This window comes from Myotis brandtii, unplaced genomic scaffold, assembly GCF_000412655.1.
Source record: "Myotis brandtii unplaced genomic scaffold, ASM41265v1 scaffold485, whole genome shotgun sequence".
NCBI classification, from domain to species: Eukaryota; Metazoa; Chordata; class Mammalia; order Chiroptera; family Vespertilionidae; genus Myotis; species Myotis brandtii.
Window position 1 is genome coordinate 486,337 of NW_005368527.1, and position 15,856 is coordinate 502,192.

The 15,856-nt window shown below is 46.7% G+C and overlaps 1 protein-coding gene and 1 pseudogene across 1 annotated transcript in view; one reads left to right on the plus strand and one right to left on the minus strand.

Moving 5' to 3' along the window:
- LOC102255011 overlaps positions 1-4,614 on the plus strand; it is a 9,587-nt pseudogene extending 4,973 nt beyond the window's left edge.
- The window catches only part of BRD4 (bromodomain containing 4), a 42,725-nt gene extending 37,028 nt beyond the window's left edge, over positions 1-5,697 (minus strand). Inside the window, 1 exon segment of the mRNA XM_014547773.1 lies at positions 5,626-5,697. Coding sequence (XP_014403259.1) covers positions 5,626-5,642 — 17 coding nt within the window. The 5' untranslated portion in view covers positions 5,643-5,697.
- Between the last annotated feature and the right edge of the window lie 10,159 nt (positions 5,698-15,856).

The following is a 15,856-nucleotide window of genomic DNA, read 5'->3' on the forward strand; positions in this document are numbered from 1 at the left end:
AGAGAGAGACAGACAGACAGACATCAACGATGAGAAAGAATCATTGATCGGCTGCCTTCTGCACGCCCCCTACTGGGGATCGAGCCCTCAACCCAGGCATGTGCCCTTGTCCGGAATAGAATCCAGGACTCTAATCCACAGGCCAACATTCTATCCACTGAGCCAAACCAGCTAGGGCTAGTATTACACGTTTTTATTGCCAAACCGCTCTCCAGACACACAAACCCACCCTTATTCACAGTGCTGAGAGTTCCCAGATTCTATTAATGAGAAGAAACATTGCTCAAACATGTGCTGACCATTTGCATTCTTTTTGTACACTGTTTTTCTGACACTTTCCTACTAGCAAGACAAAGGAATGATCAGCTTTAAACCCAGTGAGCAGAGCAAGACAGTCTTTGTTGGCTAGCAGCTGCCTGCATCACAGGAGCATCTCCATTAATAAACCCAAGAGTCAGTAGGGATAAAAGAACTCTGGCTGAGGAAGTCAGGCAAGGGCTTATGAAAGAGGACCTATTTTAGGACCACAGGACTCTGGTAGGCAGGAGACAAAACAAGACAGGGAAAACTGGCTGGCTCTGTCACAGCTTTCTTTCTGGAGCACACTTAGCACATGCCAGGCACTCTGTTGATGAATACTTTATGATCCAGTCCACGTGTAACTTTAACCAAAGTTCTCACAAAGGTTTTTGCAAATGCAGTTCTGGTAAATGATCAAATTTTAAAAGCACCAGGGGAGAGCTTGCTATGTAAAAGCAACTCGGTGGGGCTATGGAAAGCTGGACTTCCTGAGGCAGGCAGGCGGATCCTAGCCACATGCCCCCAACCCTGGGGTCCTGGTTTCAGGATGAGTCTGAGGACTAGCAAAAGTGACATGACCAGAGACAGCTTTTCTTCCGTAGTGCTCTCATCAACCATGCTGCTCGCTCCAAGAAGTCTAGCGGTGGTCTTGCACCCTATGCTGAACTTAAGTATTTAATGAGATCTAACCACGTCTAAGACATCAGGCAAAAATTTACAGCATGTGCCCTCCCAGAGTACTCCTAAGCCTCAAGAAGGGAGGGATGGCTCCTAAGGTAATCTCTAAGAAGGGTGGGCTCTATTGGAGAACAGAGCCCAGAGCTCAGGAAGAACACTTAGAGGACAAGGGATTAGGGAGGCCTTTGTGGGTGCTAAGCTGTTTTTTGGTACCTCTTTGCACACATGGTGCTCGAGATAGGGAAGGGGCACCCAGTGCTGGCATGAGAATGTGATGGAGACTAGAGGTGAAGATCAGCTGGGCAGCAGCTTGTGGGGAGCATCCCCAAACTAAGAAAGCAGCGTGCCAGAAGTGCAGGATCATGAAGGGAATTCCCCTTAAATCATTTCATCTGACAGTGGGCCACAGGAACACTATTTGGACTACAATAGTTTCCAAAGGAAGATGTAACTGGGTAGCCCTGATTCAGGATCTGGGAATACAAGGTAAGTACCCACTGGGGTGCTTGTGGTACAAGTGTGGCTAGAACTAATGGCCATGTGACGTCCAGGAAAAATAGTGCCTATAGCATAAATCAATGCAGGGCAATGGGGACAGAGGTGACACTGATGGGAAGGAGACACATGAAGGCACCTGACTGGGAGCTTGGCAAGGAGAGATGCGCCCCAGAGCCAAGACTTGAATAAAATGCACCCCAATGAAAGCAGCAAGGAGGCCAGTGGGGTTAAAAATACCCACAGGTAGATCCAGGGAGAAGCACCCAAAGGCTGGGAGTAAGGGATGGAACTGTCAGAAAAAGCTTGCTCAGAGAATAGACAACAAATACTGGTGACCCAAGCAAGAGGCAGCAGGGTGTGGTGAGTAACCTCAGAAAGGGACAGAGCGAGAGGCAGCACCCTGGAAGCTACATTCGGAAGGGCATGGAACCTTGCAGACAAAAGGCGTGCCTTCATCCTGAGGGGAGCGGCAAGGAAAGGAGGATTTCTCCCAAGTTCTCAGGTTTAGTTGATCAAGAGTAGGACCTCAACCTCAAAGAAGCAGGGTCTACAGCCATCTGCAGAGCAACACGCCAGGGTTTGGGTGAGGCCGGGGGAGGGTTTACAGACTATTATCTGGACAGAACTTAACAATGTTGCTTTGTTCTCATGGTATTTAATTTTACTGCTATCCATGTGTGGTTTCTGATTTGGTTTTCTTTCAGAAAAAGGTGCTATAAATAAAACAGTAAACTAATTACATACACACACACACAGAGTTAAGGATACTAGTATCAACACAAAATGGGTGAGGCAGGAGTGATGAGGGCAATGGCCTCCAGGAGAGCTGTGGGGGGGAAATGGAGGGCTGGCCATGTGCACAAAAGGCCTCTGGCTTGTGGTCTCAGTTCGTGACTCTCTCCAGAGAAGAGCCAGCCAAGACCGACTGCATGACTGCAAGCTGCAAGTGGAGAAGCCAATGGGCCAGGAGAGTTTGCAAGAAACTTTTGGAAGAGAGAGGGATGACAGAAAAGCAATCACAGAACATCAGACTTCCACAATTAGGTAAGTGGATGGGGTAATCATTTACTGGATAACATCAGGGCCAGTGAGACAGGAGGAGGAGAGGGGGTGAATGACTAGGCAACTTGCCAGCTGGCCAGGACCCTTTGGTCCACTGCTTGCAAATGAGGCAGAGAGAGGTACAGGGCATGTCTACAGGGAGTCTTATATTGACAGAGGGGCAGCACCATGGAGAGGGAAGTATGTCAGTGGGGTTAAAAATGTCTATAGTTGGCCACATAACAGACCAATGTGCCTAAAGGGACAAAAGGGGACAAGTGGCCCCATCATGAAGGGAGGCCTGGGTGTGCTAGAGAAGTGAACATGGGAGGGAGAGGGCATTAAATAAACATAAAGAATGATGTGCACTTTGGTTTCCACTATTAGATTACCCCTAGAAAGAAGCTTAGGAATTACAAACATGTACCAGGTAAATCCCTGCAGGCAAGGGGCAGTGGGCAGCCCCACCCTAGAGGAGTCATTCTGGCCTCAAGGCAGTGGAGCCCTGTCAGCCACAAGGACACCAGATCCCTACCAAGCAAGTCCCATCAGGAGGAAGCAGCCCCATACATTTTCCACTGAGTAACCATATTCTAGAAATCTCTAAGCAACGCCCTAAGGCAGTGGTCGGCAAACTGCAGCTTGCGAGCCACATGCGGCTTTTTGGCCCCTTGAGTGTGGCTCTTCCTAAGCCTTAGGAGTACCCTAATTAAGTTAATAACAATGTACCTACCTATATAGTTTAAGTTTAAAAAATTTGGCTCTCAAAAGAAATTTCAATCGTTGTACTGTTGATATTTGGCTCTGTTGACTGAGTTTGCCGACCACTGGTCTAGGCTCTCTGCTTCTCCTGTTCGTCAGACAGCCTCTCCTCCTGCGAAGTGCCAGCAGCCACAACCCTGAGACACAATGGTGAAGGTCGGGGTGAACAGATTTGGCCGTATTGGGCGCCTGGTCACCAGGGCTGCTTTTAACTCTGGCAAAGTGGATATTGTTGCCATCAATGACCCCTTCATTGATCTCAACTACACGGTCTACATGTTCCAGTATGATTCTACCAATGGCAAGTTCAAAGGCACAGTCAAGGCTGAGAATAGGAAGCTTGTAATCAATGGAAAGTCCATCTCCATCTTCCAGGAGCGAGATCCCACCAACATCAAATGGGGTGATGCTGGTGCTGAGTATGTTGTGGAGTCCCTCGGTGTCTTCACTACCATGGAGAAGGCTGGGGCTCACTTGAAGGGCGGAGCCAAGAGAGTCAACATCTCTGCCCCTTCTGCGGATGCCCCCATGTTCGTGATGGGTGTGAACCATGATAAGTATGACAACTCCCTCAAGATTGTCAACAATGGCTCCTGCACCACCAACTGCTTGGCCCTCCCTGGCCAAAGTCATCCATGACAACTTTGGCATCGTGGAGGGACTTCATGACCACAGTCCATACCATCACTGCCACCCAGAAGACCGTGGATGGTCCCTCTGGCAAGCTGTGGTGTCATGGCCGAGGGATGCCCAGAACATCATCCCTGCTTCTACTGGCGCTGCCAAGGCTGTGGGCAAGGAGAGCTGAATGGGAAGCTCACTGGCATGGCCTTCTGTGTCCCCACCCCCAATGTGTTGGTTGTGGATCTGACCTGCCGCCTGGAGAAAGTTGCCAAATACGATGACATCAAGAAGGTAGTGAAGCAGGCATCAGAGGGCCCCCTCAAGGGCATCCTGGGCTATACTGAGGACCAGGAGGTCTCCTGCGACTTTAACAGTGACACCCACTCCTTCACCTTTGATGCTGGGGCTGGCATTGCCCTCCCTGACCACTTTGTCAAGCTCGTTTCCTAGTATGACAATGAGTTTGGCTACAGGGTGGTGGACCTTATGGTCCACATGGCCTCCAAGGAGTAAGAGCCCCCCTGGACCACCAGCCCCAGCAAGAGGAAGAGAGGCCCTCAGCTGCTGGGGAGTCCTTGCCCCAGATCAATTCCCTGACACACTGAGAATTTCCTGACCACCGTTTCCATCCCAGACCCCCTGAAGAAGGGGAGGGGTGTAGGGAGCCCTACTTTGTCGTGCACCATCAATAAAGTCCACTGTACTCAGGAAAAAAAAAAAAAAAAGAATCAGTCTATTGTAGGCCAGGGAACAGAGGCACCAGGTAGCCTCTATGTGAGGGCTAGGATGACTTTACTAAGGCACAGACCCAACAAGGCTGCAGCCTTGGGTAAATTCTTCCCACAGTTGTCGCCCTCACTCCATACTGCCCCAGCCAGCCCCTACCCTCAACATGCCAGCCCAACAACACAAGGGGCCGCAATAGACTCCTTCCTTCACCTTCAGACCTTTCATTTGCTATACCTGGTACTACCTTGAACTCTTTGTGGCTCTGAAGCTCAGACTCTCCCCATACACACATCTGGGAGCCCCAGAGCAGGGACATCTTTACTTGATTCCTGTCCTCCCAGTACAAAGTAGGTGATCAGTGAATGACTCTGGGATAAAAGGCATCCCACAGTGACCACACAAGATTGTCATCCTGCGGCTTCCAGCTCAATCTCAAAGTTCTGGAAAAGGAAAGCAGCTCTCATTCGCGTAAGGAAATTGTGGTGATTGGCCAGACCAACCTTCACTCAACCAATGCTTTCCATATGAGCTCCATACCAGGACTGGAAACTGCAGTTGAAATGATATTCTTTAAATGATTAAGCAATACCTGGATGAGTACTGCAAAGAAGGGCAAGGCTGCTCTGGCCACAAACAAGGAGAGTGTGCACGCCTGTGGAGGATGAGGCAAAGAGGAGCAGAGAGGGACAAGACAGGAGAAGGCAAGACCAATGTAGTAACACAGACACAGGTTTGGAGGCAGGACAGATACCAGTGCATGCAGGCAGCTGAAAGGAGGGGAGGTGGGATGGCACAGTGAAGGGGCCAAGTGACCATACTGGCTTTTTGTCCTTCACAAGGCCCTAACTGCAGGGTTGGGAATATAGTGTGCGGTGAGGGGCAGGCTTGGAAGGTGCACTGGACCCAGATTCCAGGGACATTCTGAACATAGAGAATAGGAGAATCTCATTCCTGCCTCAATTATATAGTTGAGAATCCCATACTCAACTGTACCTGCACACATTCAGCATGCTGTTCAGATGCAAAAGATGGGGAACCGATGAAGGGATGCATAGAGGAGACAGGGTACATCAGTGAGGGTGAGTGCTAGCTAGGGCTGCTCTCTGTGTCTGAGTCCTGCAGGAAATAAATGGCTCTCAGCACCTGAAACCAATGGGGAGAGAAGCTGGAAATGCAGAAACTCATAAACCCACCTATAGATATATGGAGGAATTTATTGTCTAGATTCTCTTGACAGAGTAGACAGCATCTTCAACCAATTCAACCAAAGTTTTACACCTAAAAGACCCAAAAATGCTGTCTCCTCTGTTTTTACAATGACCTGTGGCCAAGAGGCAGGAGCCACCATGTGTTGAGTTAGTTGAAGGGCAAGGGACAGAAAGAGAATTTCACTTATTATTTCCAACCCAAAGTTTGCATGATCCAACTGGGTGTCCCATTTGTGGATATACTCCCAAAAGATTTCATGTTCCCAGTTTAGAGAAATTAAGGCAATTAATCATTTCAACATCAGATGGCACGATATTATCTTTTGACAATGTCGTATCTTACAAAGCTTGGTGTTCAGCAGTTACTGCAAGAAAAAAGCAGATACCATGTAAAAATTTACGTGGTACAAGAAATGCAGGTAGCAGATGGCCAATCTGGTTCTAGCGTGTGAGGAGCCGCGCAATAGGCACACACATTCCATTAGGAAGTAACTATGGTTATCCAAGGGTATTGTCTTCCTTCCAATTTATGTGCTTTATTTTTTCAAACTGCTGGGACATTAGTACTTACTTAGTTGTTTGCTTTGGCCTAGAAGCAACACAAAACATTGAGATACTAAGAATGTTGTGAACCACAAAAGTTTGGCAACTTCTGGGTTAATGAAAATAAAGTAAATTATTTTCCTAAATTTACAGACTGCGCCCCCCCCTCCCCCCCCATGAAGCACTTCTGTTTCAAGGACATTGATTGCTATCATCCCAACTCATCTAAGTGATCTGAAAACATTTTAAGGACAGACATTATTTAGCAGACAACACACTATAAATGTTTTTTCAAATTTCAACAGAAACTATTTAGTTTTCTGAAGAGTAGGAGATTGGGGGCGGGGGGGGGGGGGGCATAAGGTAAGGCTTGGTTCTGGGACTTAGAAGGCAAGCAAGAGAGGAAAAGAGAAAGCTATATGCACCTGCCCAGGAATAAGCTGATTTCTAGAGATTCAGTCCCAGTTCTGCCCATCATAAGAGGCTGAGTAAACCTAGCAGGTTGTGACTGTTTACACTTTGTACTTGTGGTTCCACCTGAAGTTTTGGTCTCCCAGAGGGCCCACGAAGCCATGATCCTGCCTCAACTCTGTCCTGTCCATTACTCACCCCTGTGCTAAAGTGACATGCACATAGTTAGCAAGATGCCAGGGAAGGCAGGAGCAGAGAAGGTTGACTGGAAGCTTCATTGATTCTTCCGTGAAAGATGATGACCATACTTATCACACACACCTGTGCCAGGGCCTAAGAAAGCTTGCCCGTAGGTACGTGGTGCTTCCTGGGCTGGTGCTCTGCACTAAGCACTAGATCTGTATCTACTTGGTTAATTCTCACAGCAACTCTCTATAAGGCATGTGGTGGCCTCATCATCCTCATCCCCATGGCAACATGGAAGCAGGGTAGCGGAGGCCTGGTTGGTCAGAGGTCACCTGGGGCTGTGTTTATCGAGAGTGCTCTGTTCCATAGCAGCCTCTGCTCACCAACCAAACTCAGGGGTGGAGACAGTTGAACAGCACTGCTGGGCCTCGTGGGTCTGCAGTTTGGCCAATGACACCCCATTTTCATGTCCCAGCACTTATTATTTACTTATTTATTTTTAAAATGTTTTTATTGATCTCAGAAAGAGGGAGAGATAGAAACATCGATGAGAGAGAATCATCGATCAGCTGCTCCCTGCACGCTGCCCTTACCAGGGATCAAGCCTGCAACCCAAGCATGTGCTCTCATGGTTCATGCGTTGACAGCCACTGAGCAACACCGGCCGGGCTTTTTAAAAAAAACAAAACACAACATCCTGGCATTTATTAATTAGTGAGCCTACCCTCTTTGCAGAATACCACGTGGTCCTTGAGCTGAGTCTCAGTTAGATTTCAGGAGTGGTATTTCCAAAGAATTTCACCCTCATAAACAAATCAGAGCCAAGATAAATCATAGTACCTGGCATCTGTTTGCAATGAGACTCAGCCCATGTCATAGGTGAAAATCTGAAGTACACTTCCCTGCTGATGCCATAGCAAGCAAGGTGGAAGGGAGCAGAAACCAAGTTGTTATTTATGCATCCCAAGCAGTAAGGGGTCCACAGGGCTGTGGCCTGAACTTGTTTCATGCCAAGCAAAATGCATAAAGAAGTTATAAGTTCACAGTTGCACACACTCTTCAGAAAAAGGAAGTCACTTCCCCACCGCTACAAGGCTCTACTATAAAAAAATCATTTGGGGGAAGGGCAAGATTATACCCGGGAACAAAGAGAAGGGAGTGGGGAACTCTAACTTGGGGTAAAAATTTACCAATTTCTAAATGCTAGTTAATTTGCAGCAACTCTTACCCTGTCCTAAGAACATGTTTCTTGGAACTGTTGGTTACATTGGTTACAAAACATGAGTATCAGAAGGCCTGCTCCCTCATGGTCCCAGAGCAGAAGTTACTTCCCATTCATGACCACAGCCTGCTTCACTGTGTGATCTGTGTCAGTGGGGAAGCACACACACAGGATTCTTGTCCATCTAACCACCAGCTCAAGCAGCTGGTGAGAACAGCACTCATGTCATCAGTCAGACTGCACTACCTGGAGCCTAGCCAGTGGCTGTGAGCCCAAGCTGCTCTTAGAAGTCTTAATCCTCCTTCCCCAAGCTTGTACATACTCTGACCCACACCCCTAAGACCTGCCAACTGGGCCTGTTACACCTTGGACTCCACCCAGCAGCTGCCTTAACTCAAGCGATTCAAGGTGCAGATGAGCCAGTCTTCCTGATAGGGGAGTACAGATGTACTCAAGCTCTCGGTCTCTCACCGAGGGGACCAGGTCTACAAGGACCCTGCAGCCAGGAGGACAGGAGCCAGGCCCCAGGCAGACCACAACCTTGCCAATCAGAATTCCAGTCCCTTTGCTTTGGAAACCAATCTAAATGACCTGTTGGATCATTAAATTAGGGGCACTGAGCCCTGGCTGGGTGAGCTCAGTTGGTTGAAGTGTCATCCCAAAAGGTTTAATTCCCGGTCAGAACACATACCATTGTGGGTTCAATCCTCAGTCGGGGCATGTATGAGAGGCAACCAATTGACGTTTCTCTGTCACATCGATGTCTCTCTCTCTCTCTCCCCCCGATATCAATAAAAACATATCCTCAGGTGAGGATTAAACAAAAAAAACAAAAAATAGGGGCACTGAAAATTTTACACCATCTTTCCCTGAGAAAGCTGCCAGAAGATGGAGGACTGGGTGGCTCAGGTACAACAAAAGGTCTCACTGGTGCTGACAAGTAAATCTGATTGTATGGATTTGTAAATTTAAAATGTTCCTGTGATGGACATACAGTAAAAACAAACAAAACTCTGACGTGGACAAGATAAAATGTGCTAGCCCTAACCAGTTTGGCTCAGTGGATAGAGCGTCGGCCTGAAGACTGAAGGGTCCCAGGTTCGATTCCAGTCAAGGGCATGTACCTTGGTTGCGGGCACATCCCCAGTAGGGAGTGTGCAGGAGGCAGCTGATCGATGTTTCTCTCTCATTGATGTTTCTAACTCTCTATCCCTCTCCCTTCCTGTCTGTAAAAAAATCAATAAAATATATTTTAAAAAAAAGATAAAATGTGCTAGGCTGAAGTATATTCCAGTAGGAGCAGGCTAATTTTTCCTATAAAGGGCCAGAGAGTAAACACAAGACAGCTGTGTGAGACATAGTTTGTTGCAATACTGCATTCTGCTGTTGCTATATCAGGAAAGCAGCCCCCTAAAAATCCTTAGACAAATGATGTGACTGTGTGCCAATAAAGCTGAGATTGGCCTGTGGTTTGCAACCCGTTTCTAGACTTTATGACAAGGTGAGGTAAAGCAGAATGAAAAATTACAGATAAAATTAGGTAAAAATGTGCAAGTAGGCAGGTACACAGAACAGTAAAATGAAGTGGGATATGGTAGTGGATCTGTGGAAGACTTATACCTATTTACACTGAAATATCAATCATCAACATATATGTAAAAACAGCTCGGCTTCTGTATTCTGCCCCCTTTTACATGCCCCCATTCTCTGTTGGTGGGGTTGGTCAGCCTGCCTGCCTCTCTACCTGGTGAGCTGGGTTCCAGGCACTCCAAAGCAGCCTTGAGTCTGGCCAAGTTTCCAAATTAGAGACTGGAAGATTATGACGGAAATATGATGCCATTAACTTAAACTCTGCATTCCCACTGACCTGGGTCTTGGGTTGTGCCTTTCATAAGTCATTGTCTTCTGATTGCCTTTTTTAAAGCTATTTATTCCAGTCCTTTACTTATCTTCACTTTTTATCTTTAGTTATTGATTTTTTCAAAAGAACTGACATTAAGCTAAACTATAATAAGAACTGCAATGTAACAGGGCTGTTAATTCATGAAGAAAAATTCTACTTTGATAGGTGGACTCCAAGATGGCTACAGAGCCATGCAGATCACAAAGCTGAGTGAGGTGGGCAGGAAGGCCAGGCACTTCATCCACTTAGATGAGAGTTTCCCAGTAGGAAGGAAACTACTGAAATGAGGAGAAAGACTAAGAGTGAGAAATTAAGACTAGGCTGACCAAAGTCTTGGGTTGCCCTGGTGTAGATCAGAAAGGTTCTAAAGATGATAGCACACTGGTCCTCTGAGACCCTCCCCATTTCCAACAAAAGGATGATAATCAAGTTCATGATCCTTACGAACAAAATGTAAAACTGTAAAAATGAAAACTATGATGTTTCCAGTACACCAAATACTGAGGGAAACATGTTAGTGTCAACCTCCAAGCAAGTGATCAAAGTCAAGCTGTTTGGGGATTTAGAAGGACAAGTAGAGGGAGGTGAGCAGTGCAGACAATCAACAACTTGCACAGCCGATAGCTAGTAGTAGACAGGGAGAAGCAGTCCACTGCATGTAGCTGAAATGTTCCAAAATACATCAGCTGGGTACACAGGTCTGGTAAATGTAAGTGAAAACAACATTCAACAAGTAAGCAGCGCTAACGCGGTCGGAATCTCCACAAAAGCATGTGGTGCCTCTAAACAGCAGAGTGGTGGCTGAGAGTGATACTGAAGGTTTCCCTGGGACCCACTTATGCTCACTGGGGACAAAAGGGGCTCAGGGAATGGGGCTAGCTGAGAGCTCCGAGAGACACCACAACTCGTCAGAGCAACATCTGAGCAACACTTCAGTTATCACCACCAAAAGCCCTCAATGAGAGAAAAGTTAAAACCAGCCCTTCAATGGCTAAGAGGAGAGAGACATGGAGATACTCCAAGGAGCCATGAACAGATACATCCATGATGGATAAGGACACACTCTGACTCAGGGTTTAGAGATGCAGGAGCCTGGTTACCTCTATGAAGAGTTGATGCCAATGAAGTGACCTTTTTTTTTTCTTTAAAAATATTTTATTGCTTTTTTTTTTACAGAGAGGAAGGGAGAATGATAGAGAGTTAGAAACATCAATGAGACAGAAACATCTATCAGCTGCCTCCTGCACACCCCCTACTGGGGATGTGCCCTTGACCGGAATCAAACCTGGGACCCTTGAGTCCGCAGGCCATGCTCTATCCACTGAGCCAAACCGGTTAGGGTGTGACCTTTTCTTTAATGATATTACCTACCCTCTGAACTTCACTGAGAAGCTAAATTTCAAAGATTTTGGAGGGTGGGGGTGAAGGTTACTTTTGTCAGTATCAGGCCCTCTCAAGAAGTGGCTCCAGGAAAGATGACTGACTTTTCCTCTCAACTTGCCTCACCTTTCTCTCTCTTCTTTTTAAAAAAATTGTTTTACTGATTTTTAGAGAGAGAAACATCAATCAGCTGCCTCCTGCAGGCCCCCAACCTGGGCATGGCCCCTGATTGGAAATTGAACCAACAACTTTTTGGTGCACAGGATGATGCTTAACCAACTGAGCCACACTGGCCAGGGCCTGCCTCACCTTTCATTGGGTTCAGAACCCACGTAACGGGTGGGGGAAGGGAGAGCATTGCTTTTCCCAAAGAAAAGAGAACACAGAAAGTGACAAAGTTAACGTCAGAACTTGAAAAACCTGAGTCTGAGTCCCCGATTTCCAAAGTAGGAAATGAAAGACTGACACAAGGCCCAAAGACAACCAGCCAGTGAGAGATGACAGCATTTAAACTAGAGACACACTCCAAGGGTGCAGCAAAAATCAGCCCTTTTATAGTCAAGCAGCCCTAGAGAAACAGCTAAGGCACCTCTCCTGTCATATTAGGGTTAAGGCCTTCAGATAGCTACCTCCATGCACTGCAGGGAGGCCTCAGCCCTCAGCAAATATTCAGTGTCTACTTCTGCCCTCATAATCTGTGCATAATCTGTGAGGTAGATGCTTAGATTTAAATAATCGTTCTCTCAAGAACAGCTAAGGAAGCAAAGAACTGCCCAGGGAGCTGCTGCTTTGTGAGAATGAATATTCCTGTTTGCCATTAATTACACCTAGCTTACACTGAAGTAAATGACTTATAGAAGTGTACCAACCCTTACTTTGACAGGAGGCGGCTGCAGATACTAGAGAGAAAGTGTGATCTACCTCCTAGCAGGGCTCCCCTAGGCAGCCCAGGGCTTGCCTTTAGATGGCAACCACTGGCAAAGCCAACCCTGGGTTCTATGCCCCAGGGAAGCAGCAGATTTTAGATACTGATTCTGTCCCACAGTCCAAGTTTACTACCTGGCTGATTCTGTAAGCTTGTCCTTAGCACCCACTCCAGTGAGGAGCTCTCAGGCCAACAGAAACCAAAAGAGCTGCCCCCGTGCACAGACAATATTCCCAATGAACCTGGAGCATTCCCTGGAATTCCTCAATGCCTTTGTATTAAAGTTGCCAAAAATATTCAACATTCACCACATGAAGCTTCAAACCAGGGTCTAGTATATAGAGGACTAAATAAAAATGCGCATACACATATCCTGGAGTGAAAAGGGCAAAGTGGGTTTTTAATAACTAGTTTGCAAGCCACGCTGAGGAAAGCTGGAGACGCACACCCACTGTGCAGTTTGAGCCCATGACCCTTCTGCAGCTCTCCACATCACTCTTTGGGATTCTGAGTTCTCCCAGACTCCAAATCTGGGAGGGTGCTGAGCTGATGCCCCCATTATCTTCTTTGGGGTCTTAATGCCCTCACACCAATGATTCCCACACCTCTGTACTGTCTGAGGGCCTGGGGCAAGGAACTAGACAGAAGAAAGTGAAAGAGCCTGGCCAGTGTGACTCAGTGGTTGAGCAATGACCCAAGCACCAAGAGGTCGCTGGTTTGATTCCCAGTCAGGGCACATGAGGGTTGTGGGCTCCATCCCGGGTAGGGGCCGTGTAGGAAGCAGCCGATCAATGATTCTCATTCATAATTGATGTTTCTATCTCTCTCCCTCTCCCTATCTCTCTAAAAATCAATAAAAACATTTAAAAAAAAGGAGAGGTCTTCTCCTATGTATTTAGTAATACAGACCAGTCAGCATGTTCCTCCCATCCCAATCAAGCTACTTTCCTCCACAGGCCTGACATTTAGTGGAGGAGCAGAGGTGTGCCCAGGGTTCAAGTGCTCATAGGCATAAGGCTTCATTAGGTGTAGGAAATGGGCCTCTGTGATCCATGCCAGCATGGTCGGCTTTTGATGGAAACAGTTGCTGAATTTCCCCAGGATAAACAGAATGTAGGGAGGAGGGAAGAGGATTTAAGAGCAAGGAACTATGGACCTGGGCCAGCTTCATGGTGGGAACCCCTGAGGCAGCGCCTCAGCGAGCCTGGGGGAGGTAGCGGCACTAGAAAAGGCCTCAGCCTAGTATTTTTAAATGGCACAATGGGAGACAATAAGACCCCTAGGCAATGTGAGAGGAAACAAGTGACCCCCATAGTACTCAGCCAATGAGGAACCTGAGGAAGGACTGAATAAATAGGCTGAGTTTGCTATCCCAGGTGTGCCTGTACAACTGGACAGACACCTGCTCTCAAGAACATATTAAAAGTCTCCTTTTTCGCCATACTTATGTCTCTGAGTCCATTATTTGAATTTGAACAGGTAAGCATTTCTCACATTAGGAGAGGGCAGAATATGAGAAAAAGACTCCAGTTGAGAATTTGCAAAAAAACAACAACAAACAAATAAAAAAACAGGGCCCAAAGTTCTTCAGTAGTCCAGAAAGAGACATATAGAGAGGACTTAGGACCTGGTGGTGGAGGGTGCAATGGGGGCTGCTGCACAGAGAAAGTGATACTTCATACTTGCATCATATCTACACACAACTGACAGAAACATTATGTGGCCACTCAAGCACTATAAAATTTTCTAGTAGTAATGTAAAAAGGTCAAGTTGAGTATATTTCATTGAATATGTAATAGTATATGCCATTCAACCCAATATACCCAAAATATCATTTCAACATGTAGTCATAATAAAAGAAATTTTACCTTTTCATACTAAATATGTCTGAAACCCAGGTATACCCCATACTTACAGCACATCTCAATTTAGTAGCTAAATTTTCACCCAAAATAATTTATCTGTATTTAGAGTCTATAAAATTTAGAGTTGAAAAAGTAGATTCAGGAGAGAGACCAAGATGGCGGCATAGGTAAACACCGGAGACTGCTGCCGCAAACAACCACTTCAAAAATACAACTAAAAGACGGAACGGACATCACCCAGAACCACAGGAAGGCTGGCTGAGGAGAGACTCTTCAACTAGAAGGAAAAATAACAGCACACCGAGGCTCAGAGGAGGCGCAGTGTGGAAAAAACTCAGGTGCGGAGGTGCGCGCGCAAAGCGGGCTGGTGGCTGAGAGCGCGGTTGTCGTTTTCGGTCAGGGGGGAGTCTCAGACTCTGAGCTCCAGATACGGGCGAATCGCTGGGGACTCGGACCCAAACGGGAGAAGCGGGAGTGTCTGGCATCAGTTGGAAGGCAGCTTTCCCTCCGAGGTTTGCAGCGGTTCCGGGGGTTCTGAGAAGCAGAGCCTCTGGGAACGGGACTGAGAGGGGCCATAACCGCTCCCTCCGCCCGCCCGCCCTGTTGAGCCCGCCCCGCCCAAGCCCTGCGCAGAGCCATTTGCCAGATCGCCTCAGGCAAAGGCTAGATTAGCACCTCCCCAGAGGACAGAAGTTTTCCGCGGCAGACACAGCTGATTCACACAGCCAGTCGGCCTGGTGGTCAAATCCCTCTAGTATTAACTACAACAATCAAGGCTCAACTAGAACAAGACTGCGCACAAAGACCACTAGGGGGTGCACCAAGAAAGCATAAAAAATGCGGAGACAAAAAAACATGACAGAAATGGAGGATATAGAGCTAAAAATCGCAATTTTGAGGGCTTGCAAAAATGTGCTAGAAGCTGTCAATAAACTTGAGGAGAGAGTCACGAAAACTAATGAGACCCTCGATGCTATGATAAAGAACCAACTAGAAATTAAGCATACACGGACTGAAATAAAGAATATTATACAGACACCCAATAGCAGACCAGAGGAGCGCAAGAATCAAGCCAAAGATTTGAAATGCGAAGAAGCAAAAAACACCCAACCGGAAAAGCAAAATGAAAAAAGAATCCGAAAATACGAAGATAGTGTAAGGAGCCTCTGGGACAGCTTCAAGCGTACAAACATCAGAATAATTGGGGTGCCAGAAGATGAGAGACAGCAAGATATTGAAAACCTATTTGAAGAAATAATGGCAGAAAACTTCCCCCACCTGGTGAAAGAAATGGACTTACAGGTCCAAGAAGCGCAGAGAACCCCAAACAAAAGGAATCCAAAGAGGACCACACCAAGACACATCATAATTAAAATGCCAAGAGCAAAAGACAAAGAGAGAATCTTAAAAGCAGCAAGAGAAAGAGACTCAATTACCTACAAGGGAATACCCATACGACTGTCAGCTGATTTCTCAACAGAAACTTGGCAGGCCAGAAGGGAATGGCAAGAAATATTCAAAGTGATGAATACCAAGAACCTACAACCAAGATTACTTTATCCAGCAAAGCTATCATTCAG